We start from the raw sequence: 15847 nt of genomic DNA on the forward strand, positions 1-15847 counted from the left end.
AATAATGTAGATTCTTCCCTTTTTTCCTTTTGACTCCAGATTTGATTCCAGGCTGTTCTTCAGAATAGAATATACAGGATAGAGTGATTTAAATTTATTTCAGAAAATACTCCTAATCATATAATTCTTCTGCATCAATGTGAGTCTCAAAAGCTGCAGGATACATTTTTTATACTAAAATTGTGTTGATTAGTTTTGCTACTTGTGATTTACTAAATATTTTCCTCCCATAGTTTCTAGCTGCTTAAGTGATTCAACTACCAACAGGAAAGGCTCATTTTAAGTAATTTTTCTCTTTTTTCCTTTATCCACATAATAAGTTCCTGTACCTCAATACAACTTAGATCTGCCCAACAACTTACCTTCTTTTAAAGAACTGTGCCTCATAAACACATTATTTTGCCTATTTTTATTCATTTTTCATGTAAAAATTCTAAAGCCAAGTGTGAAGACTAGGATTAAAAGAAGTCTTTTGTCCCATTTAGGATTTATATGCACAATTATATGTGCAATTGAAATTCCTCTACATGTCCTAAGTTTTTCAACAAACTGATAAGCAGTCTGACTTTTATGACCTCAAGGATTTTAATGATCACATTCTGAAATCTTCTAGATTCTTGAATCTTAGTTAACCTGAATATGCAAAATATATCAAATACTATGGACATTCCTGACAAAAAAATACTTTGGAGATGAATTAGGCAGAAGTGCTCTACGTTTTTGTTTTTTTTTCTGGATTGTCCCTCTTTTTTCCAAAGGAAATGTGGAATCCAGTCATAAAAATAAGATCCTATTGGTTAAATATGATCTGTTGTCAGTATTCTGTCTTTCTTCTGAAGCCCTTGGTATCCTTGCTCCACAAACTATACTGACAAATAGATCAGATTCACTTTGAACTTCAGATTTTGATAATCTTCAGTTCAGACCAAACTAAAATGGGGGAAAAAAAAATCAAAAGAATTTGCTTGTGCTAATGACTACTGGCAGTTCCCAGAGGAAATGCTTTTTATGCAGTACAACAGTCCAGGGGACACACTTTAAATTTGCTCATGGGCAAAGCAGAATTTTCTTCCCAAACCCTATAGTGCTGGAAGATATTTTTCTTTTCTGCTGGTGGTTCCTTTAAGAAAACAAACAATCTTTATTGCATTAAGCTTATTTCTAAACCAAAATCGAATCTTAATCCAAAGAATGTACAAGAACAATTGAAGCTCTGAAAAATCTTGCTTCTTGGCCTAGACCAATCATAATGATTTATTACCTCTTAGGTATGAAAGAGAAAAACTGAAAGGTTCCAGCAAATTGCACTGGGCAGAAAGAAAGTACTTGCTCTTAGTTGGAATATTAATCCATCCTGATGAGGTGTCAAATCTGTGAAGATGCTGAAAAGAATACCAGGAGAAAACACTCATCTGATCTAAATTACTGTCAAGGGCCGTTCTATGAAGCAGAATTTTCTTCATTGCTCCTAAGTTTCTAAAAAAAATGAGACATTTTATCTAATGAGCATTTATTAAATGAAAGATGCTACAGTGATACTAATGATTGAAAGAAATATCTTGAGATCAGTGTTCAAGCTATAACATGTTTCCACCATTTTCCCCTTACTGTAGATGGAATTTCCATAGGAAAAGGGCTTGCAAACAGCTAGTGTTTGATAGCTCAGTTCACTCAGCAGCCCTTAATGCCAGGTCCCTTTGAGTTTTTATGGATGCCCATAATCTCACTAAGATTTACACACACTTAATTGACATCATCATGGGAGAGAAGTAGTCTGCTACAACATGAAAAGTGTATATTTGTTGGCTAAATGCTCTGCAAACATAAACTGACTCAGTTCAATTCAATCCCAAAACTCCCCTAGGGCTGATGCTGCATGCCCTGGAAAAGGAGACTTGCATGCATCATGGAGAAGCTGCTGTTTTGCCCTCTGATAAAGGGAACAAAATTTTCCAAAGTGTGCTTGTGATTGGCACAGACTGAGCCTCTTTAACCACTTCTGTTTTCAGGCAACTGCACTTACAGTATACCGAATTGCCCCATTTTCACATTTCTTTAAGTACATATTTTGTTTTAAATACTACAAAGTACAACCACTGTTTGTTCATAGCTTGTATTCAATTAGAAAACCGACACAAGTCTATTAGTAAAGGAGGGGAATATATTTTTAAAACTAGATCTTCTTCCATATGTCAGAAAGGAATAACACTTACAATCGAGTTTTAGCATCAGGTCTGTTTCTGTATAGATGTTTATTTTCTTGTGTTACTGTAAGACCATATTGTGGTTTATGTTATATAACACAGGGAATGGTTGCACTAAAAATCCAAACATGTAAAAAATCTCTGCTTACAGTGGCTTTAGAAAACACTTGAAAAAAGTCCAAACCTGAAACCACAGATGTGGCTTATGCAAAAATGAAACAGGATGGCCATGCTAAACAAAATAATTATAAGGCAGATGATCTGGAATCTTTCTAACTATCATAAGCTGTCCCTCTAAAAATTCTTGTAAAGCTTCAGTTTTGCCTTGTATAACAGGAGTGTTGTAGAAAATTAATTAAAATTTAGGATTTTATTTCATTTGGGTGAATTGAAAAATAGACAAGTCTTAACCTCGTTCAGCTTTGCTTTAGAGTTCTTGGATATTATATTTTTCCTCTGCCTCCACTGTTTAATAAAGTTGCATCTTTTGCTATTGAATTCTCATTTTATTTCTTGTCCTCATCTTCCCCTTAGTCCAGGATGCCCTTGACCTTATCTTCAATTCCCTCTGATCACATTGTTTGCTGGGAGCAACACCTTTTATTCTGTTCAATCTCACTGTGGACTCAAGTTAAAAGCTGACCTTCACACTGCAACCCTCCTCAGCTCACTGCCCTCATGACAAGAGACAACAAGGTCTCGGTAATGTAAGTACTAAAAATATGAGAGAGAATTAGCAAGCAAGACTCCAACTTGTTATTTAGGCAACTGGAGCTACTCCTAAGTCTCTAGCGCCTCAACCAAAAGCTTTACGATGCCAGCACTCCCTATTTTATCTGATCTTTTTTAGTCTAAAAAATTTGGGGTTCTAATTTAAAGTAAAGCACCATTCAGGCCAAGATCATTGGGAAATTCAGAAGAAAACTAGGAGATAGGAGTTTAAATGCCTGTGCAGGAGGTACAGCTTGCATGGGCCACTAATAAGACTAAGAAAGACTTGAAGGAGTCATCTAATTCAATGCCCTGCCCCAGGACAAGACCAGTAAAATTTCAACCTCCCTTAGATTAGTCTTTCTATCCTGTTCTGGATGACTGAGAAAATAAGTGCCTTACCCTCCATAATCTCACACAGAAGCACAATAGGAGCAAAACGAAAGAAAACTCAGACTAACAAAGGTGGAAGAAGGTTAACCAAACCTTTTCAAGCATGCAGGAAAAAAAAAAATATTGTGAAAACTGTGACAGGTCCTATTTTATATGTGCACATTTTGCTGAATCACTTCAGCCCTGTGGAAGCTGAGGCCATGGGCATGAAATAAAAGACTGCTTTAGTTCTCATTTCATCTATGTTAGAAAACTGAACTAGTGTACAGTACAGAGAAAGCAGTTACCAGCTCAACCTCTGTAAAAATATGAAACAATTTGGGTGTCTACATTACTAGATGTTTGAAATACTTTGTAAGGAATGTGTAAATGACAGTATTTTTTCACTGACCAGATCCAAATTGAGCCTCATGTCAGGCAGCCAAGGCTGAAGTGTCTGTTAAAGAAAAACTGAAACTACATATTGATCTCTCCATTTTAAGCAAGAAAACACTCCCTCATTTTTCAGGAAGAAATCAGAGATTGGAATAAAATCCACTGCTGCTGTCCCCATGTCCCACTTCTTTGATTTCTTTGTGAAAGGTCAAGATGTGATTTATATTGCCCAGTGGGAACAAGCAGCAATAATCAAATACCAAAAGCACTTTATTTGTATCGACACTTTAAATTCTATTAACTCTCATTTATCTAGAGCTTGTTCTTCTGTTTTGTGCATTAGGCAGTCAGGACAGACAAACACTGAATCTAATTTACATATTTGGGGTTAGGCATTGGAGCTACATGAGTGTAGCTATTCTGCTCCCAGGAGCAAGATGAGACTGAAAACAGTACAGATGTCTTTGTAGGGTGCATAATCTAAGGTAAGAAAACTTGTGGCTTTATACCTGCTTCTTGAAGGGTCAGTGGCTTGCTGCCACAACCCTGCAAGCAAGAGCAGCTCAGTTCCAGCAGACCTGCCATCTCTGCCTTGGTGCTGGTAGCTATGGAGCTGGATTGGCTCCACTGGAAACCTTCAGATGTTTCTGAACCTCATTTCCCTGTGCACATACTATTAGGGAGATAATATGGGGAGTTAAATGTACAAATAGAGAGAGCACGTGCAGCCCTTTCCCATTAACACAGTGTTACTGCAGGGAAGCTGCTTAGTCAGTAACAATAAGGAAGAGTAACACCCATAAGAACCTTAGTCAAATGTCACTGATGAGGACTGGAAAGCTAACCAGTTACAAATAAGTGAATGGCAAAAACTAGATGGAAGGGGCAAGTTCTCTAGGGTCAGTGTCAGGAAATAATTAGAAGCATATAAGAAACTGATGAAAGAAGAAATTTATTAAGAAGCACTTCCTATCAAGATTGCGTATGAGACAGTGCTACAGTATCCTCAGGGAAATTCTTGAATTATTTAAAATTTTACTTGAAAAAGCAGTGGGGAATATCAATTTATTACAAAATGGAATAAATGAGAGCTAACAGGCCTTTTCCATTTCTAATTGCTACAAATCATGAAATCAATTCTTCTGTTTGCATCAGTTTAGATAAAGGAAAAGAGAATTCTAGGATTCTGTGATAACCCAATAAGTCTTCTCAAGGACAGATACTATTCACAAAACTGTGCCATGACCAAGAGCACCAGGTACTCACTAAGTAGCAAAGATGTAAATTCATTGACCCAGAAAGACTTCCATGTTCAGTGAATTGTAGAATATTTTCTATTTAAGTCACTGGAGATAAGGTAAATTGGAGCTTTATCCTCTGTTTACTGATGGGAAAAACTGAGATGCAGAGTGGTAAAAGCATTTCTCATAATCACAGAGAAAGGCATCTCTAAACATAAGGCTGGGATTCATGAACTTCTGACTCCCAGCTCCATGACTGGCCCCTTTAATTTCTGACCATCCTTTCACACAGTTGCTCTACTTCAGATTGTAGCATTGGATTTTAATGACTTCATGCTTTCCAGTGCCTTTAGGGAGCAGGGAAAAGGCTGATGCAGATGCATAGACCCCTTCTGTCACTGCATGTCAGCATGTCAACCTGGGATTACAGCTGGCACTGTTCTTTCTGCAGGCAATGTGATCAGAAAAGCACAAAGTTGTTCAAGCCTGTGATCCCTCAGGACAGATGTTTGTTTGCTCATCTTTACTGTGCACACATGTGTGTTTATGAGAGAGAGACAGGGACAGAAGGAGAGTTAGGGGACGGGGGAGAGAGAGAAAAAATAAAACATAAAAACTCTGAACTGAAATAGAACTAACCCAGGAGAGAAACGTAAATATATTAAAGTCTGGGAACTCACTGCACTGTGCTGTGCAGCAGGGTTCTATTTAGCCTGAGTCTCCATCTGAAAAAATATTTCTCCATCCTTCTCTGCACTACATTATACAGCTAAATTTGATGTACCATCAAATAGCTGAACCAATAGCTATTGTTTGGATGGGGCTTTGAGCAATGTGGTCTAGTGGAATGTGTCCCTGTCCATGGCAGGGGGTTTGGAACTAGATGATCTTAAAGGCCCCTCCAACACAAGTCCTTCTGTGGTTCTAATTAATCTTATGACAGCAAAGGAGAAATTTACCAGAAGTAATTTTTGATAAGGTCCATGCTTGGTACTTGGACCTCGTACAATCATGGAGCAATGGACACAAACAGATGAGAACAGCTTAAAATATCTGAGGATTCAGTCAGGATACACATGCCTGTGTTAACAGCTGTATACTTCGGCGTGGAATTACTGGGAAGACTAAGCCATCACGATATACCTATATCTGTTAATCTGCAATTACTATTCATGGAAAATGGCAGGATGTCAAAGGAATAAGGGAAAAAACACATGGATTGTATCTGTTTTGCACCACAGTATCTCAGGGACTGGGACTCAAAGGCCTGTAGTAAGTATATGAATGCAATGCCAAGACTTAGGGATATTCCTTGGCCCAGGGTTCTTAAATCAGGTAGCAGGTGAGAACAACTAGGCAGAAAGATTCATAAGTGCCCTATGGATACTGTATCTTGGAATATTTTAAGTGATCACTCTTACACAGAGCAAATCTAGGTCATAAAGCTCATCTCTTCATGAGCTTCAGTTTATGCCATACTACCATTGTCAAAGGTTAATACAACTTTTCCTAGGCATTCACTCTGTCTTGCAAGAATTTATCTTACAAAGAGCCCTAGTCAATAGAACTAAGCTAAGAGGAAAGAACTGAGATTTGAGAATCAATATCATCAATGGAAAAAGAATCAGAGAAATAGAGAAAAATTACAGATGCCACTAAGCTACCTAGGTTTTGGTGTGTTATGCTTTAAATTTGGCTGAGCAATGATCTGACAGTGCAGCAGAGTAACTTCTCCAGCTGCAGAAGAAGTGGAAGTATTTCCACACAATCATGTCTTCTTGAATAAATTAATGAGGGGGAGAAAAGGAACCATTTGCTTTCCAACTGAGAAGTACAAACGTAGTTACTGTAGATATGATACAAACACATACAGCTTATTTGACTCCATCTTTCAGATCACAAACTAAATGCAAAAGTAGGCCAATTTTTTTAGAAGGACATCATTTGAGGCATATTTTTGTTGTTGCCATGGTGGGTTACTGTAATTCTCTGGAGCATCAGACACTTGACAGGTCTCAGACTCAATAAGCTTGATTAGTTGAACAATCAGGCTCTGGGGAGACAGAAGAGAATCCCAAATCCAAGACCATCAAAAAGAATTGTCATTTTGACCATTAAAGCAAATTTTCTTCTAAAGTGTTTGGTATTCATCTGTAGATTTGACATATTGGACATCTAGTCTGATTCAGGAAGATGTAAGAGTGTTGCTACACTAATTCAGCTAACAGCTGAATATATAATACATATAATGCATATCTCTGGTTTTTTGGAGAGCCACAAAAAAAACTTTCCTCAAACAGTTAGTACTTTCTGGTAATATTTTCTTTATCTAGTCTATAAACAAGATAAAGTATTTTGGCTAAATTAAAACTAGTATTGCCTCTGTGGCATGAATCTGCATTTGAAACAGGAGCAATGGATACTGGAAGCCACAATACAACCACTTTTTGTTTGTTTGTTTTCTGTCTTTTCTCACTTCTGTCCTCAAAAATAGAATTTGGAAGACAGAAAGTTCCTACACTTGCATGAAACTCTTTGAGGATGGGGAAAGTCAGAAATAAACCACAGCTTCATTTTTTTCTTTGGGAAAGCAAAACTCAAAGTACATGGCAAAGTAACTCTTAAGCTTATTGGCAACATTTATGTAACTTTTATATCATGAACACATGCATTAACAGGAGTATTTTTGCACAAATTCCGAAGTATGTTTGTTGATGACTTCATGTATGGAGGTTTGTATGTCAGTGGATACAGAGGAACAAAACTTGAGTGTTCATGTCAAGCAGCCATATTTATCAGTTTTCCAATCCTATAAATATACTATAGATGCTATAGCCCTGCACTGACAAGTTACAATCAGCTCTTGATTTCATCAACTTGTCATGCTTTAATCATCCCTCTTGGCAGATCTTTCAACATATGTCACAGTGCTGCCTTCAAAATGTGCTTCTCCAATTCTGTTTTATTAACCCTGTCTTTTTCTATGTTTTAGACTCATTATGAAATGCAGTAAATCTGTCAAAGGCACTTTATATGCTGTCTCCAATTTATGCTGATAGGAAGCATCTGAGAGCTCATTTAAGTGCCACAAAATGAGTAAAATATGAAAAATCAAAATCCACAAAAAAGTGTGTGACAAGAACCCTGGTGATCACATTCAGCCTACAGGGCTAATCGAAAATCAGTTATTTATTCCTTACTCATTGCCCATTCAGAAGGACATTTGTATAGGAAAATATTAAGACCACAGTGGGATCTGGTAGCACCAAGAAAAAAAATCCCCTCAGCATGCAGATCATCTTATTAATGATTCTAAGTTGTCCAGCACAAGATACATGTGCCTTTTCATGGAGACAACTGGATTCGGCCAAACTTCTTACTATTACCTTGGTTTCAGAAGTAAGGTTTCAGAAGCGAAAAGGAGATCAAAACAGCCTCAAGTCTGAGAGATGGAAGAGATTGCTAGAGGGGCACAAGAAGGCAGAAGCCAATTTTTTTTGTGGGGAGTTGAAGGGTAGAAAGAAGAGGAAATGGCTGCCGAAATCATTCTTCAAGACATAGAGTGAATTTGGGGGAGGAGGACCCAGGCTCTTCAAAGCACAGAGAACTAGCAATTTTCTCTAAGAAGGCTCCATTACAGAACATTTGTAAATCACGGAAGTGGTACAATATGAGCCATGTAGAGGTACTGTGCAGAGATAAGTAGAAACTTAAAGAACTTGTTGCAATGATTCAGAAATCTCAGATCTGCTTTTGCATTTTTCTTGTTAATTTCACAATCAGCATTAGACTTTGCATCAATGAGCTCACAAGAACTAATAATCACAACATTGCACATTATTTACAGTATCAGTGCACATCAGATGAAGAAAGGATATATAATCTTTTCCTAATTTCCCCAGTGATGATACTATTAGACCATCTAAACTTACCTTCTTTTTCTTGTCTAATGCATTATAAATTAAATAAAGCAAAGTTGGAAGAGGTAATATCCCATTAATAACAGTTAAAAACAGACAAGCTTTCAGAAACAGAAGGCGCAAAAAGAATTACAGAAGGAGAAAACGATAATGTTACTGGTTAAAAAAAAAACAACCAACAAACCTACCAAGAAGAGCTTATATATCCAGAAATAAGGCTGCTTTTTTCAACTATATTGGGCTGACTCATAAAAACTATTAACCTTCAGTAATTCTGCCTCTCTAAGTGAAGACTAATACAGACATCACACACTATTTCTCCACAACTAAGGCAATCTTATTTCCTAGGCTGGTCAGCAGGTAGCAAAACAGAGCAAAGAGAAGGCAGCTCAGTCCCCTGCTTCAGTCTTGGGAAATCTACTGACTCCCCCTGCTTGGCAATAAAGCCAGTGAGATGAACTCCACCATGCACAAAGAATCTGGATAAAATCTTGTGAGACCTTCTGCTTCAAGGACAAGATAGGGATAATATCTAAAAATCAGCAGTCATGGGTGGGAGCTGCCTTGTATGCTTTACATCAAACAAATCCTTGCTAAATTTTGTCTTCAACAACTACAACAACCACTGCGTTATCTGAGGAAATTCCTCATCATAACAAGCTCTTGTGTGTTTTATGTAATTCCTTTACAAATAACCTTGAGCCTTCTGTATGTCCTCTTAATATCTCAGGAGAGGATCTCACTTCCTCCTCCTCTCTTCCTCTCCTGCCTGCCTCCCCCAACCCCCCCATCTCAATTATCTCTTGCTGTCTTCTGGGTGGTTATGTTTAATCTCAGGATTAGGCAGAAGCCTGCAGTTTGCTTTGAACAGCTTATCAGCTTCCAAGAGACATTTACAGGGAGAGAAAGACTCCAGTTTTGATAGCAGTAATTGTATTTAGCTTGTAAGATACAAGGCTATTTATCTCACGGCTGGGAAATCACAGAGCGAGAGAAAGAAAATGTTGTCAATAAAAAACTAAATAAAGCCAAAAAGAACGGAGAAGAGAAGAGAAGAGAAGAGAAGAGAAGAGAAGAGAAGAGAAGAGAAGAGAAGAGAAGAGAAGAGAAGAGAAGAGAAGAGAAGAGAAGAGAAGAGAAGAGAAGAACTCCTCAGAGTCCTTTCAGTAGAGGGATGAGATGAAAAATGTACTTATTGAACAAAAAATTATGCCAGTTGTGGAAGGAGACTGAAAATAACAAGGGAAAGGTAATAAATGCCTTGAGTAGGACAAGAAATTACCTTTTGCAAAGCAGACTATGAAATCTCATTCAGTAGTCACAGTTGTGTAAAACCCACGGAATTTTATTTGTAGAGGTGGGTAGAACTATTTTCAGAGATACTGAGAACCAACACTGCGTTTAAAGATAGATGGATCTGTGGACATCCATATTTCTGGAAATGAAATCTGGTTTGGTTTTTTTTTCAAAGTAATTTACAATAGTACCCATCATGGATTGTGGGGTGCCATGCTACACTTACTACTTAAACCAACTTCATGTTCCTCACTTATAAAATGCCCTTTCCATTTCACATCTGCAGTATTCAGTCTGCTCTTCACCTATTTTTTTATTTTTTTTTCTACTGCAGAAAATGTAGTTGGTGCCTGGATGAATGAACAGGAATATCAGGCTTGTTTTGACATACACTACAGATCTGTCATCCCACAAAGTATTTCTTTGCAAGGACAGACAGTGAACAGAGTAAAAAAAATCTGTCCAGTCTAAGAACTAATGAAAACTTAGGGACTGACGTATCCCAGTTCTGTGTAAAGACAGATTTATTTCTATCTATTCTGGAAATTTCTGTAAACTGTCTCAAATTTGATGGGTTTCATTTTAATCAAAACAAAAACATGTTAGATACTTCCTCTTCCTGAAGTCTGGGTTCCAAAATTACTCCAATTTCACCATTAAAATATTTCTTTAGATATAGAGAAGACTCTCCCCAGGAACATAAAAGCAGGAAAATAACAATGATCAAGCACAACCTGGATGTTTTCTGGGATGTACACAAAAGGATGAAAGCATGTGAGACAACAGAAGGGAGGCAGCCATAGAAAACTGTACTTTAGACTACAGCAAAAATTTTATATCCTGAGAAAAATTCTATCTCATTGTGATAACCAACTTAATGAATCAAGCATGACGAAACTAGCTGTCAGTACAGCCTATGGAAAAAGTCCATCTCCTTACAGCGTTCTTGAGAGAGAGGAGAAAGGGCAAAATTAATGCAAATAAATCACAAATGGCTCAATGGTTTCGGCTGAACCAAACCAGCTGAACTGCAGATAGCAGCCTCTGTACTAACACTACCTTTCTGACATCTCCCAGTTCTCAGGGGCTTTGTCTCAGTTACCTATACTGGGCCACTGTTCTCACTGTACAGTAACAGAAACTCTGGCACTTCGAAAGATGCGAGATCATTTCTAGTAATTTATATTATTTCAGTCACAAACCCAACTTTAGCTCCACGTTAATTCACTCCTTCACCATTTTTCTCTAACCCTTTTCCTTACAAGAAAGTGTAAAGTTCATGTTGCATGTGACTGGAATGCAACCGGATGCTATAAAACCCAAAATGTCAGTGCCTGTGTTGTAGGTTTGTTGTCATTCTATTTTCCTTGTCTTTTATTTGAAATTGTAAAAATAGAGCTTTGGAGCCTTTTGGTCCCATTGGGCTAGTTTCAGTTAATTTCAATTTAACTAAAGACTGTATTTTAAGGAAAGCCAATATTCTCTCACTTTGCTCATTTAACGAATATCCAACTTTTATTTGTACTTTTCATTGAGCAAGTAATTATGAGTCTAATGTATAATCCTTCCACCAGCAATAAAACTCAGAGAGGAGCATAGAAATGCCATTTAGAATGCAGCCCTGACTGAAGATTGCACCGTGTGTGATGACAAAGAAAGTGCATTAGATAGTTTCTAAAATTTGTAAACATTAAGGCTGTAGCACTATGTGGAAAACCATGTACACATGAAATTGCTCATTTTACAGACAATGCAGGGTGCCCAAGCAAGCATGGTCTACAAATGCAACATTTTTTAAGCACTACAAATAACTGTGTTTCCAGAACTGACATGATCCTATGCGAAACATAGGGGATTACTTAGTTACTATCGCTCAAGTTTGATATGAATTTAAATTTTCAGCTGAAACACACTGGATTAGCCTGGGTCCATTCAACCTTTACAGAGCTGAATCTCTGCTGAACACAGGTTTGGTCTTGCAGTCAGATCAAAAAAATAAAAACCAAAAACCAATAGTGCAAGTTTGGTTTGTGAAAGACAACAAGTAATTAATTTCAAAAGCTCCTGTTCAGTCTTTTTTTTTATACCATTGCCTGCCCAGAAAATGGTACTAATAAGTATTGGTTTCCTGTAATTATTGGTTCATTGAATCCTTTCTGAATCTTAGGCATTCATAATGCCACTCTATTGTATGGATATTCTGGCATTTAACATGAATTGACATCAAGCCACAATCCTTTCCTCTAGGAAGGCTGGAACATTGCCCACCTCCCTTGGGTTTGTTTTTTTGTTGTTGTTGTTTCTTGGTTGGTTTGCTTGGTTTTTTTACCCATAGCAATGTACTATCTTTTGGTTTTTTTTGATTTTTGCCCTATTTTTTTTTTTTAAATTTGGCTAAAATATTTGTTTAAAAGTAGGAAACAAATAGGGAGAAACCTGCACACACAAAGTCTTATTTTCACAGGGACAGCCTAAAAAATTAATCATCAACAAACAGACAAAAATTGAAATACATGCACGGAAAGGAAAGGTGTCTGGAAGATAAAGGTGCTCTTTTTTCTTAGAGTACTACTGCATACACTCAATACTAGCCCAGGACATAAGATTAATACAGATTCCATAAAACCATACATCTTCTAATGAAAACACAGAAATATCTTTAGCCAAGGCAGAAGCCCAGGGTACTGAGGTAGTCTCTGAGTGATTTATTTTCCCTTTTTAAAAAAAAATCTCTAAAGCATTGAGCTGAATATTTTGTTTCTTTACACCAGAGACTTACTACAGCAAGCAATATAAGAAGAAAATTTATTCATAAGGCTTGTAGTGACTGTAATTGGCTGCCAGCTGGATTGGAGGTATTTTACAAAATAATTGATGAAAGGAGCAGAAGAAAGATCCGCAGCTGGACCTTTCCTAGCCCACTTTCCTCTCAAACCAATGGATAGCAAAGCTAGAATCTATCTCAGCATATCTGTCGTGGCATTCTTCAAAAAGAATTTTTTCACACAAATAAGGTTAATAATTTAAATGTATCTTTTTGCATATACTTCACAAAATACTGACAAAGGGACATATGCGGTAGAGAGCAATACGGTATCGATGACTCACATTTTAAAACTTCTCTGTGTGCTTTCTGAGGGAGTAGAAGAGATGAAGTCATCCCCTTGGAGTAATTTATTAGTGTAATGTCACATAAATTAGCATATAACCTCAAGTTAGGATATTTCCTATACTTTCAGTTTAAGTCTCTCTTGAACAATTCTTACACAATGAGCAAGAAATCTTCCTTCTGTCCTGAGTTATTACTGTACAACCTAGAAATAAAGAACTGAATGTTTCTTAGACTCAATATGGAAAATCAAGAAGATCATGGCTTGATCTTCGGCAACATATGAATTAGAGGAATGTGGTTAACACTGGAGATCTTTTCTTGTGTTGATTCTTCCTTTTATAACCATACACACATCATCAGACCTCAGCTATCTGATGCATTGTCAGCACCACAGAGAACAATCTATTTTTCACTTGGAGCAAGTTTGATCCTTCAGCATGGTGACATAGAGTATCATGAGGTTTGCCAGTGGTGGGATAAAACATGTGACTGTGTATCAAGGGCCAGTTATTCACTATTTCTGGCAGATTTAGGGCAATAATTTCCAAAGACACTGAATTTTTCCACTGCATTTTGGCAGAAAGTCAACTAGGAGTTGTCAGTTTTGGTTAGATAGTATGTTAACTTTTGTATCTGCCGACCTAAGAGAAACTAAAATTCAGATGATTAAAAATTACGAAGAAAGCATAAGGTTTGCTCAAATACTTGCTTAATCTTCCCCGTTCCTTACATTTCTACTCTATGTTTATATAGACAGTATCTGGGGCATGGCTAGAGTCACCGCTCCTTTTCATAAAGTCTGTTCAAAACTTTTCTATCCTAAATATTTAGAAAATATCACAAGTAGCAAAACCAAGTTTGTCATTGAATGACTTTCTAACTCTGTGTAGAACCGAGTTTCACTTAGAGACCTCTGAAATAGCATGATCTATGTGCATCATACCACACAGTTGGCATGCTTATTCTTCCAGTGTAAAAGACCATTAGTTTGTTTTCCAAGAGACAAATACGCATCACCAGGCTCAAAAATTTACTGTCGAGATGAAGTAACAAAGATTTATATAGCAACCAGTTGTTATTAAACACTAGTTTATAGGTACAGATACACTGAAAGAGAAAAATAAAAAGAAAAATATATGTACCTGTGGGGTAGTGTTCATTCACTGGCCAGCTGTCAACCTGAAGGGTTGCATTGCCACCATTCCTGGTAAATCGCACTACATGGTATTTGCCATCATTTACAGGTGTGCTTTCCTCTTTAATAGAGATGTCCACTGTACCAATATTGAAGACTACACCAATCTTGCCTTGCTCCTAAAAGAAGAAAAGAAACAAATGTTTTTAAATTGCTGCCACTTAGGAGATTGTTCTTGGCCTATAAGTCTCTAGTGGGTAATTCTGCCAGTAGATGGCACTGAAGAACACACAGAAGTATCATTTTGAGCTTCGTAAGGACACATTTCTTTGGTTCTGCTTCAATGCAAACACTTTCACACTACTCTTTACAGCATTCACCTGAAGACAGTGACTCATTTGTTCCCGTAAAACATCACAGAAGACAGGTGAGAAACCAGGCAACAAAAATCAGATGTGGATAAAGAGTTATCTGAGCAACATCTCTACTGATTATTACTAGTCACTTGTTATATAAAATGCAGCCACAGACAGGCTGTTATCTCAACACCTGTTTTATTCTGTTATTCTTCTTGGGAAACAAACAGTCCTCACCACCCAAAAAATAATTGTGGGATTCAGCAGGAAGAATGCAGTTAGAAGATGAAAGGAACTGGAAGGGAGCAGAAATGTCATTAGCTGACTTTGAAAACTGGAGGAAGCTAACTAAAAGACAGGAGCAGACCATCTTCTTTTTCTCCTTCACCCACACTTTATTGGCAGTGCCTTACCAACAAAGCAGTGTTTTCCCAAAACTTTCCATCCTTGACTGAAAGGGAAAAGCCTGTTTTCTTCTTCAACACTTCCTTCTGCAGCTCCCTTCTGATGCTTCCAAGTAATGACCACATTGAATGACTTCAGGTTGTAAAATACATACCCAGAATATACTCAGATTAGATATATGCATTTAATACTACTGATTTAAATAGTGACAGAAATTCCTATCACTGAACAATCAACAGGAGCGCATATTCAAACACTCAGTAAGGAGAGGCACAGTACGCTGGTGTCAACAATTATGAAGGCATATTATGTGCACTGCACAGATCCAAAACTGGAACAGACAGGCAGAGCTAAAATGTATCATATAGGAAGTCAATACATTTGCTAGCTATCCATACTATAAAATTGAAACAACAACAGAAGTTGATGGCCATCTTCTATGCAAACATATCTTCCTTGAAAAAAACCTGAGATATAATAAAGGGTCACAGGACAATTCTGTTTCATTTACTACCTTACTTATCTGCTTAGTGGGCAGAGAACCCCATCTTTCAGGGCTGTTACCCTAACTATACTACATTCACATTAGCAAATCTCAGCAACAAGAAAGAAACCTCTCCTCTTGTACTTGATGGCCACCTTGGATTCCTCTCCCGGATTTAATCCTGTCGCCAGGTGTGAAAAAATCTTTTTCTGAAA

The 15847-nt window shown here is 37.3% G+C and overlaps 1 protein-coding gene across 9 annotated transcripts in view; it reads right to left on the reverse strand.

The window, feature by feature from the left end:
• The window catches only part of NRXN3 (neurexin 3), a 985585-nt gene that overhangs the window by 118665 nt on the left and 851073 nt on the right, over positions 1 to 15847 (reverse strand). For all 9 annotated transcript variants that reach the window (XM_040066048.2, XM_058420836.1, XM_058420835.1 and 6 more), the window contains one exon: positions 14395 to 14566. In XM_040066048.2, coding sequence (XP_039921982.1) covers positions 14395 to 14566 — 172 coding nt within the window. The remainder of the gene's footprint in view (positions 1 to 14394; positions 14567 to 15847) is intronic.

The sequence above is a fragment of the Hirundo rustica genome, chromosome 6, assembly GCF_015227805.2.
Source record: "Hirundo rustica isolate bHirRus1 chromosome 6, bHirRus1.pri.v3, whole genome shotgun sequence".
In the NCBI taxonomy this organism is placed as follows: Eukaryota; Metazoa; Chordata; class Aves; order Passeriformes; family Hirundinidae; genus Hirundo; species Hirundo rustica.